At 47.1% G+C, this 11,297-nt stretch overlaps 1 protein-coding gene across 1 annotated transcript; it reads right to left on the reverse strand.

The window, feature by feature from the left end:
• Positions 1-1,941: 1,941 nt before the first annotated feature.
• CBLN2 (cerebellin 2 precursor) lies at positions 1,942-7,806 on the reverse strand. Its single transcript, XM_066624441.1, has 3 exons — positions 7,501-7,806; positions 2,634-2,753; positions 1,942-2,139 (listed from the first exon to the last, which is right to left on the reverse strand). The coding sequence occupies exons 1-3, from the start codon at positions 7,804-7,806 to the stop codon at positions 1,942-1,944; spliced, it is 624 nt and encodes a 207-aa protein (XP_066480538.1).
• Between the last annotated feature and the right edge of the window lie 3,491 nt (positions 7,807-11,297).

Genomic DNA, 11,297 nt, shown 5'->3' on the forward strand with positions numbered 1-11,297 from the left:
TACTGACGAGATTTACTGGACCCTTCACGATGAGTAAAAAACAATACAAGGAGGGAGAAAAACAGTTAAGTTTTTGAATTCTTGTCTTTTTAAAACAACTTAAAAAGTTATAAGTAACACAGACTGTTTATAAGAATTGTTTTTTAACTGACAATGACCCTTTAATGACAAATTTACAATGAAAGCGTGTCCACCGTAATGCCAACATGCAACGCACGTCTACCACTTGTGTTCTGCAAACACAATTCTGATATAAATATAAATTCTGATTTATATTTGTTCCTTTAGAAGAGGAGAGAAACTAACACAACACAAATGAAATAAAACTCCAACCTGCCCAGCTGTTCAACAAACATAATTTCAATATGAACACTTTAAAAAAACAAGCCTAAAATAAAATGTGAATTCCCACTGATAATTTTTTGGATCCCAAACTTTAGCATATTACCCATGGTGCACAGCCACTTTTGACATTTATATAAAAGGGAAAAGAAGGCAAGTTGGACATGAAACCCATTTATTCTGAATCTAAAGTTCATCAGCGTTTTGGTTACATCGACACATAGAAGGTGAATTTAAATTCAACCTGAGGTTTCTTCTTTTATCATTTGGAATCAATGACCTTTCTAGTATACAGTATTCGATTAAGACTGTACTCGAAAGTCTTTGGATGCTAATGGGGGAAGCTGCAACCAAAAATAAATAAAATATACAATTTTCTGTTGTATTCATAGCTACCACATAAAACTTAGTAAGCTTTCACAGCCTCGGGATGTCAATGTTCCTGGTTCCGTCATACATACTAACAAGCAACCATTGACATATGCCTGGTTCTAACAGGTTCGGTGTGAATCTGTTTTTACCTAAACCAGAAGGAAGGTATCTTGCTGGAGCCCTCAAAGAGGCCAAACCACCGTGTATTCAAGCATTAGTAATCAAATCCACCAAATAAAGATCAGGAAAGCACCAAAGAACTCCAAGTAATTCAAAGAAAAGCTATTATTTTATGGTATGTTCAAATAAGATATTCACAACCTCCTAGAACAACTTCTGGAAATGTCAGGCCAATTCGGAAATGTCAGTCCCTTTGAAGGTTCCAGATTGTAACTGAAGAATCAGATTGCACAACGTTTTCCTCAATCTTGGCAAATGTTGTTATTAGATCAGCTGGAAAGTGCAAGCACAACTGTCCACCAGTTAGTTTCATGGCAAGCAATAGGATATATAAGTGCTTGTTTTAACTTCTCAATCTAGCTTGCTTCTTTAGAATAAAGAGTCAAAAAAAAGAAAGAAAGAAAAGAAGGTACGATGAAAAACACCAGCAACACAAAACCAAATAGTTTCCAATCGTGCAAAATTTGCTTCACGGGATAAAGCACTTCTTGACACAGTAATGTCCAAAACTTTCTCTCCCCCAGAAGACGTAGGATTGAAACTGAAGCCATTCGTATTATTCTCGTTTGTTTTTTTAAGGCTATACAAACACAAAAAAAGAAAGCATCGAAAGAACACTTTATCAGATGTCAGATTCTTCTGGCTTTGGGGCAAGCCCTGGACAAACAGTTGTGTGGTCCCAATTAACATGTCTCTTCAGGACGACAACAGAAAGAGAACGAGGGGAGGAAAGTCAATGATCCCAACAATAAAATCCAAAATTGACTTTACAATCACAGGTACAAATTGCTCAGGTTGATAATTTCAATTCTCTCAAAGATCACTGTCATCTAAAACTAATTAGAGCCCAAGGAACTGTCAAGAGTCAAAGCAAAGAGTGGCTTCGAGAAGGTTTCTCGTTCTTCTATTATGGCAGTCTGACTGGGTGGCTGGAATTATTGGCTTGTCTGGCCAAGTTCTGGGAGAGGGGAGGAGGGTGTGTTTGTTTGTTTTTAATGATTGGATCCTTGTTCCAGGCTGCAGATCAGGCTTCTCCTCGACTTCCCTTTATAGTGGAAAGACTAAGAAGCCAGAAAATGTTGAATATTTCCATCCCCCCATGAGGTTTCCCCTCTCCAGTTTGAGATGCACTTTGTCTTCTCTTTCCATAAGGAGCAAGACCCCATTGCTGGCTGCTTCTCTGGTGACATCTTGGTCCCCAGCAAAAGCTGAAATCACTGGGTAGCCATTTTGCATTAAACTTACCTAAAATGCAAAGCAAACATGTTATGAGTAGGCACGTGGTTTACGAAGCATTCACAAAACATGGTTACATTCCCACCAACACATGCAGAGACACTGGAACTTCAAACGGGATAGAGAAAGACAAGTAGACCCCTACCTTTGCAGGAAAATAGTGGCTAGTCAAAGAAACCTGCCACTTTCCTCTAAACCTAGTTCAGGCTATGTGTGGTCCATTTGTGATATTCTCTATTACTGGGGAAGAGCCACAGTTGGAGAGATTGGCATGCAGGCACTGACTCTGAGCAGGGATTGAGAATTGTGTTGGTTGAGGGAAACAGCACATTCCTTTATGTTACGGCACTGATACAGGCACTGATTAATAAAACATTTGGGTATATGCATCCTTCCTTCATTACGTCTCTCTGCAAACTCCCTATCACCAACCTTTAGCAAACAATGTTGACAACAAAAGCAACACAGTGCTTCAGTGACGTGTTTCACATGTCAGAACTCACCTGGATAGTTTGTCTGTTATATACTTTCACAACGTGGAAACTGAAACTATAAATCCCTTTTCTTGGTGCTACAAATATACTGGAAGCCAGGTCAAAATGATTGCCAATATTAACTAATACCTAGAGGAGAAAAAAAGAAGAAGAAATCAGGTCATGCCTTTGTGATGGGGGAGTGAAGTATAGGGAAGAGATGGGAGGGGGAGGTTCTACATCAACTCCCAAGCACTGCAGAACCACTGGCATTTGCTGTACAATTAAAACGGACAGCAGGGGGAAGGAGTCAGTTTCCAAGGTGTTTTGAAAGGATTGGCTGAGACAGCGGATTGATTTACACAGTGGTGCACCCAAAGCCTCTTTGAAAGAATGAAAGGTGCATGATGGCAGCCTGTGTCTTCAGAGTGCATCATACTGTATATCATCTCTGAGGCACACAAAACTAAGGAAGAAAAGAGCCCATTAAACCAGACAGCCAAGGATTTTACATTTTCATGTGACAGTATTGAAACTAATTGCGTCTCTTGGGGCTTACAATGTTAATGTAAATGTAAAAGACTTAGTCATGTCTCCTGATGGAAGGTAAGGGGGTAGGGAGAAGAATTAACATTTTAAACAAGTAACCCTCCCTTTTTTTGTAATTTACATTACCCATTCTCTTTCTCTCTGCCCACCCCATCCTGAATTGTATGGGGGCTAATTCAATTAGTCTTGAACAAAGAAGTCGGTTGGATGCCTTTTTACCCACAAAGACAGTACCAGCTGTATGTGGACTTGGTGGTCAAAAGTGAATGCAATTAATGGATCAGAATAATGGAAAAAATATCTGGAGTTGAGTTATGATTGTTTGCAATAGCACCTCGAAGAGTCAAAGTATGAAAAGAGGGAATGGATCATCAGGAGGGGATATCCCAATCATTTCTACATTCCAACCTGGCTTTTCACAATCAGGGCAACTCAGACAGTGCTAAAGATATGTCAATGAGAGCTGGCAACCCAATACCCAGGCCTAGAAATCATGACCAACCAAGGTATTTGTATTCAGGGGGTGCCTTCATTATTTTGGAACTAGATCCAAAATTTTCTACATAATAATCTATCTTCTAAGATACATAGCTGCAACAATTTACTATGACAGCTGATAAAGCTAACAGCCTCCTGTTTTCCTTGTCTGTACCAAAGCATCCAAATTTTTTTTGGATTTAATTGCATCCAAAATTTTCTAGACCCAGGCAGACCACAAGAGCTCCAACAATTTTTGTTTTTCACTTGCTAAGTGGCTGCTTAATCAGAAAGGCTATTCAGTCTCCATGTGTGTTCATGCAAATAAATGGAAGTTGCTGTAAGATCATGGACATCCTTCATATGCAAACTTGCTTCTTTTGAGCTTATCTAGCCCAGACTCAAACCTTGAACATCACAGTACAGAAAGACAAGAAAGGATTTCTAACACCAGCATCCTGTTGCTTATCACATTTCCTGAATTTGTCCAAGCTTATGCATGTCTCCACAGAAGTAAACTGCACTGGATTCAATGGCACCTAATCTCAAGTAAGCATGTGTAAGAATGCAGCCATCTAGCCAAATTCTATGCATATATAAGTAAGTCCCATTGTCTTCAAAGGAGCATACTCTTAGGAAAATGCATAGAGGATTGAGGTGTAGTTAAACAATCAAGGCATATGGGTGCCAGTTTCCATTTTAGGCAGCTAAACTGGTAAAAAAAAAAACCTAATTGTTATTAAAAATTCAATGCACACCAGAAACACATACCAAAACCTGTGTTGGAATCAACATTCCAGGGGGGAAAAAATGCTTCTTATAAAAAAAAAAGTCTTCTTATTAAGTCAGAGGAATAATCTCTCAAAAACTTTAAGAACAAATGGATGGGACAACAGAAAAACATGCATGTCTTATTGTATGTGTAGTTTTAACACACTACTCTGGTTTTGTGTTAGAAGAGACAGCAAAGAAATTCTACTTGAACAAAAGAAATCATTAACCATCAGTGTCAAAATACCTGTGTGTGTGTGTGTGTGTGTGTGTGTGTGTGTGTGTGTGTCTTCTGTTTGTTGTAACAATTGAGAAATATAATAGATGAAAAGTCATCTCTGATTAGGAATTTCAAATAGATGCAGACAGAAACATAATCTGTTGAATGGTTCTGAATTAACTCTAAAGAATTTAGTTCAAGGTGTTGCATTTGTATCCATATTCTAAGGATTAAAAAAAAAAATCAGTGCATCCTTCTCCTTTCTCCAGAACTACAACAATAATACTGGGTAATCCTAAATGTGCTGAGGTTTAGAGGAAAGAGGAAAAGCTTAAGTCTGCAGTACCTTCGACTGTCCCCACTCTTCACTACAACCAAATTCTGCAGATTCCCCTAGGCTGAATCCCCATGAAATTCCTGTCTAGTTTGATAAAGTAGGAAGGAAATCCCAGTTCCACAATCTTGGAAAAATCACCCGACAATGTTTTTTGTTACTCTCAGAAAAGGGCACAGAAAGGGCCAGATAGCATGATGTTCAAGTTCTGTGACTATTGTGTATCTTTCCCTTACAAAAAAGGGGGGATGCATTTTGATTCAGACTGCAGCAAAGGTAGGGGGAGTAGAAAAGCTTAGAGCTTTACCCCCCCTACTAATTCTTCACTGTAAAACACCCCTCCAAGCTGTTTTTAGTAACACAAGTAACACATATACAAATATGAGTTGTAGCATCAAAAGGATGATTTGGGTTGGGGCTATGGTACAGTGGGATGCTTTCTCTCTCCTGAACCATAGCCCTGACCCACTCTCCCCCACGCACCCACCCACAGGCTGTTTGTTGAACATGTTGAAAGTTCCACTCAATGGAATTCCTATGTTGCAAGTAGTTTGGTCCAGATATCATCTTTGGTTAAGCTACAATGATAGATAAGTCCTTTGGGATCATCAAGTAGTTAGTTGGTGGCTATAGAATCCAAGTCCAAATGGGAGAATTCAAGTGATATTCACTAGAGTAGGAGGCCATGGTATTCAGTGCTAGGAAGAGCTGAATGGTCAGAAGGGTTACTGTGACTGTGAATCACAAAGGTGAACCAAAAATGAATATCCAATGGAAAGAATGCAATAACAATGGGGGAAAGAAAGCCAATTAGCAGGAGGCTGGTGAGTGAATGGTTAGTGTTTGGAGGGAAAATAAAAGAGAAGATGGGGGTGCTGTGACACAAATGCTTTTGGGAGCAATACCAGGGAATAATGTGGAAGGAAAGAACATGGTTGGAAAAGGGAGAATCACTGGTTGGATGGGGCAGGTTTAGAAGATAGAGTTAGGTCAGTGTTTCTCAATGTTTGTCCTCCACCATACCACTTCACCTATTCAAAGTACCACCACAAATGACATCATTGCCAGTTACTTCTGGGTTGGGAGGCAACAAACACCAGTAAGAGGTTCAGGGTAGAGGCTTTTTTCGACCATGGAAAAGAATGCTTTGGCACTCTGCCCACCGAGCTGAACCTCCTACCACTGTTTGTTGTGTTATGTTCCTCATGTTGTAGCCAGGTAGCAGATGTCCAGGGGTCCCATGAGTACCACCAGATACCACCTCTGGTACCAGTACCACTGGTTGAGAAAGACTGGGTTAGGTGGATGGGTAGTTGGTGCACACAGGAAGGAGGTACAGGTTGAGCCTCATTATTATTATGTGGGTTCCGTTCCAAGCACTCATGTGGATGGCAAAAAACGGAACTATAGCAAATCAATTTTAAAAACAAAGTTTCTTTGCTCCATTGATTTAAAAACAGCCTTGTTGACCTTTTGACTCTAAGACAAAAGTCATTAAGAAGAAAATCCATCAATCAGTCCTCCTCCAAGCACTTAGAAAGAAAGGGGCTTCACTCAGCCCCTCCCTTCACCAATGCAAAGTGATCACCTTTCTTTCACCTGCTCAGGGGGAAGGGAGGGGTCACCTGGAGAGAGAAGGATTGATGGATTGTCAGCCAGCTGCCCTCTCGCTCATTAAGGAGGCAATTGTTAAAGGACTGTTCAGTTTTTTAAACTGATTTTAAAGGGATGCATTTTTCCCCTTGTTCAGGGATCAGCACATTCCTTCTCATTTGCAGTGGCCATTCATGTTGAGTCAAATCCATATATAAATAGGCTGGACCTGTCTTTATTTAAAACACCAGGGTTCCAGGGCTCAGTAGGAAAGGGATCACTGAAATGGGTAACATGGGATTGGTGAAGAGCAGGAGACTCTCCCTAGGCAAGAAGGAGCCTGCTTCAAAGCGGAAGAGGAGAGGCGGTACCCAGGGATGTGCAGTGGGTGCAGAGGCAGGTGAGGCAGAACCTCACCACTGGAGTCCTTTGAAAAGCATCACCACCATGTGATCCACAAGCACCCACAAACCAAGTGCTAAGGTGGGTAGGGAGACAGATGAGGCAGACCCTCACCACTGGAGTCCTTCAAAAAGTGCCACCACCATGTGAAGCACCCAAATACGATGCACTAAGGTGGGTGGGGAAGCAGGTGAGGCAGAGCCTCCCCACTGGAGCACGTTGCAAAGCGCCACTGCCGTGTGAGGCACCCACAAACCACTTGCTAAGGTGGGTAGGGAGGCAGCTGAGGCAGAGCCTCTCCACTGGAGTTCTTTGAAAAGCGCCACTGCCATGTGAGGACTCCAGTGGGGAGGCTCTGCCTCAGCTGCCTCCCTACCCACTGCAGGACCCTGGAGATACCCAGGAAGAGCAGCCTTGCCTAGAGAAGGGGGGCGTTTAGCACCACTAGGGGGAGCCCAACTGGAGCCGCTGGTGGAACTGGGAGTCAGCGGGGGGGAGGTTCATCTGCTCACAGGTGCGGTGAGGTGGGCGGGGCGGCGGCGGCGGCTCACCTGGTCGAAGTAGATGGTCATGGTGCGGTTGCTCATCTCGGAGGGCTCGTGGTTGGTGCTGCGCGTGGCCGAGAAGGCGACCTTGGCGCTGCCCGAGCGCACGGAGATGCCCAGCGAGGAGGTGATGGCGCCGTCGGCCGAGGGGCTGGAGTCGCAGACCACCAGGCACTTGCCCTCCAGCACGATGGGCTCCGTGTCGTTCAGCGCGCCCCCCGCGGCCGCGCAGCCGGCGGGCAGGAGGGCCAGCAGGAGCGCCAGCGCCGCCACGGGCTCCGCCAGCGCCCCCCGCCGCCGCCGCCCGGGCATCTCGCTGCTGCGCGGCCCGCCACCAGACCAGCCGCCCAGTCCGGAGGAGGGCGGGCGGCGTCTCCCGGCTCGGCTCCCGCGGGCGGAGGCTGGGCCAAGCGGCAGCCTGGCCGTCGGGGCGTCTCTGCTCCGCAGGGCGGCCTCACAGGGCGGCGGGAGGCGAGCTGCAGCGGCGACCTGCGGGCGAAGGAGAGCCGGTCAGAGGGAGGCACGCCCGCAGCCCCGTCCTAGCCACGCTCTCCTGGGAGCGAGCCCCACTCACTCTCAGTAGGCATGCATAGCATGGGCTCGCAGGCTGCAAGCCGGTCCACACTTTCCTGGGAGTAAGCCCCACTGACTCTAATGGGACTTACTTCTGAGTAGACACGTATAGGAGTGGTCTCTGAGGCTGCAAGCCTATGCACACTTTCCTGGGAGTAAACCTCATTGACACTAATGCGACTTACTTCTGAGCAGACACGTATAGGAGTGGTCTCTGTGGCTGCAAGCCTATGCACACTTCCATGGGAGTAAGCCCCATTGAACACAGTGGAACTTACTTTTGAGTAGGCATGCATAGGCTTGGGCTATGACCCCAGGAGGGCCACCCCATGGAGCGAGGCAGCGCCTCAGCCTCCGTCGTGCCAGCCAAGACCTGGACGGCTCCTCGCCCAGCCCTCTCCGCTCCCTACTCGAGCAGGAGAGCCCTCGCCGTCGTGGGAGCATATCTCTCGCCCCCTGCCCAGAAAGGAGCTCCTCGTCGACTGTGATCTCAATCCTTATGCGTATCTACTCAGACTTAAGTCCAATGACAGGCTGTACGACTTACTCCCAGGTAAGTGTGGCTAGGACTGCAGCCTGTCTCCGCCAAGTTGAACGCAGGAGTCCTTCTGGGCACACCCCGTTGGCCAAGCGAGACGCGCGACAGAAGCCTCCTTTCCAAGCATCTTCCCCCTTACCAAAGTGCCAACTCCACATCCCCTGATTTGGTAGAGGGAGACCCTTCTTGAGGCTGTGAGGGGAGCGGAGGGCTGCAGGTAGGGGAGTCAGCCCCATGGAGTGCAAGGGGCACAGGCATGAAACCCCCCCCCCCCATGAAGGTAAGATAGTACGGGAGGTTCCCCAACATCTCTCCCCCACCGACTGCCAGCGCTTCTTCTAAGCAGAACCTCTTGGACTCCATCTGTTCTTGGGTACTCACACCCTCCAAAGCCCAGGCTGTTCAAGCACCTACGTTTCTCTGGTTCCCCCCAAGTGCTAACCGGCGCTCCTCGTCGATCTAGACGCGATCGGGAGATCTCACACCACAACCTCTCACCACCAGCAGCCCAGGTCTACTATGGCTAGTGGTACCCAGAAAAAAGACCCTCTTGCGGTCAAGAGAAGGGACGATCTCCGGCAGCCCTGCCTTAGTGCATCCCAAGCATCTCCCTCTTCCCCCTCTGAATTTCTCTCCGTATGGCTGCGAAACTCCGCTTCAACTTCGACTCCCCCCCCCCTCCATCCACAGGCCGTTGTAGCTGAGATCTGCGGCAGCCTTGTCTACCCCCAGCGGATCTCTGGAATGCCTCTCCCCAAGATCAAGAAATTCTTCCCCAAAGTGAACACAAGCCCTAGTCGGTGTCCTTCCACCCTCCCCCCCACCTCACAAGCATCCTCGCCTTCCCCGTGTCCCCCTCTTTCCCCCCAATTCGATTTCTAAAGGGAATCGAAATGCAACGAGAGGGGCCAAATGAGACTGGGGTTACCTGGAGGGTCCATGGTGGAAGAGAGGCGGGCTGGCTCAGGATGCCGTCCGTGAAGTTGTATCGCTTGGAGAAAATGAGCTGAGACTGGGCTGGCAGAAAGGAGAAGGAACTGGATTCGCCTCATTCCCTCCCGCCCATTGCCAATAATCCCCCCCTTCTTTCTTCCCACCCTCTCAGACACATTCACACCCGTCACTGCTTCTCACACCAGATAAACTCCAGCAAGGTTCTCAACCCCCCACCACACACGCACTCATGAGAAAACTCGCTCTCTCCCCCCAGTACTGCCCTGGAGAAATTCCAACAACCACACGCGTGCAATCCCTTCTTCTGATTGGAATGTCGTCTTCTGGTCAATTTCACTCTGACCCCCGTTTTTCCTCTGGTCAATTTCACTCTGACCCCCTTTTTCTTCTGAGCAACATCACTTTGACCCCCTTTTCCCTCTGGTCAATTTTACTTCCTCTGGTCAATTTCACTTTGATGCCCTCTTTTTCCCCCCTCTGGTCAATTTCACTTTGCTCGCACCCCCTTCCCGGCTCCCTGAAGCCTGATCGCGGGCTGAACTTCACTGTGCACGGAACAAAAGCAGGGAACGGTAGAACCAGCCTTGCCCACTTTATAACACCCCCTTTGGAGAGAAGGAGATCCGGATACGTCCTGCTCTTACCTCCTCGTCGCCCTCCTCCCCTGCCCCTCCTGCTCACACTCCACAGCTGGATGGTTGGCAACTCCACAGTTAAATGATCAAAATCAATAACGGGGAAAATAAATAATATAAGCGCCAATCAGGGCTGGGAATTGGCAAACTGGGCTGATCTCGGCACAGAAGTTCAGTTTCTGTTCCTGTTCCTGGGCAACACCACCCAGGCAGGTGTGGGAGTGGGGAGGTGGAGCGTCTGTCCCTTTAAATCATCAAGCACTGGGGTTAGTTTGGCACAAAGGCCTTATTTACTCCTGTCCCTGTGTCCTCTTCCCCCCCTTTTTTTCCTAGGGATGCCCCTTCAAGCTGCTTTGGGCATTGGGGCTTAGGGAGGTGGAAAGGGGCAGAATATGGGTGGAATGGAAGTCATTTAAACGCCAAAAGTGGTAGGGGAGCGCCACCTAGCGGTCGATGCGGTCCTGCCCGCATCCTGCTTTCCTAAGAGATTTCGCAATGCAAGGGATGAAGGGACCCAGGCGGACGTGGGTGGATTGTTTGGGTTAGAGGGAAAGCGCATCGGGAGTGGGAATCCCGGGGAGACAGATGAACTTTCAATTAGGTCCTCGCCCCCATCGCCCTCCCCTCCGCCGCGGACAATCAAGGGAATCCTGCCTTCGCGGATCTGACTGCTCTGTGCAGCCAAATGCCACCACGATGATATGATGCATACAGTACGCTGCAGTCCAGGTTGTTACTGACTGCCAAAAACCTATTTTTCGCAACTCCGCTTGTGCAGCTGCGGCTCAGCAGAGGAGTTGATGGTGGAAGACGAGACAAAGGGAAGCCTGCCAGAAAAAGTCCTTTTAGCTAGCAATTAAAGCTAGCAATCTCTCTCTCTCTCTCTCTCTCTCTCTCTCTCTCTCTCTCGTGACCAGATGTCCTCTTTTTCCAGGACATGTCCTCTTTTTTAGCTTCATGTCTTGGAAAAGCAATGTCCTCACTCACTCACTCCAGTGTGACCAGTGGTTGGCAACCTTCAGTCTCGAAAGACTATGGTATCGCGCTCTGAAAGGTGGTTCTGGAACAGCGTCTAGTGTGGCTGAAAAGGCCGATTCGGAAGT

Source organism: Tiliqua scincoides, chromosome 4 (assembly GCF_035046505.1).
Source record: "Tiliqua scincoides isolate rTilSci1 chromosome 4, rTilSci1.hap2, whole genome shotgun sequence".
In the NCBI taxonomy this organism is placed as follows: Eukaryota; Metazoa; Chordata; class Lepidosauria; order Squamata; family Scincidae; genus Tiliqua; species Tiliqua scincoides.

Coding starts and splice junctions, on each gene's coding strand:
- CBLN2 (XM_066624441.1), bottom strand. CDS start 7,806: ATGCCCGGGCGGCGGCGGCGGGGGGCGCTGGCGGAGCCCGTGGCGGCG. Junction 2,754..7,500: donor TGACCATCTACTTCGACCAG/GTGAGCCGCCGC, acceptor TTTCTCCTCTAG/GTATTAGTTAATATTGGCAA. Junction 2,140..2,633: donor ATAACAGACAAACTATCCAG/GTGAGTTCTGAC, acceptor TTTGCATTTTAG/GTAAGTTTAATGCAAAATGG.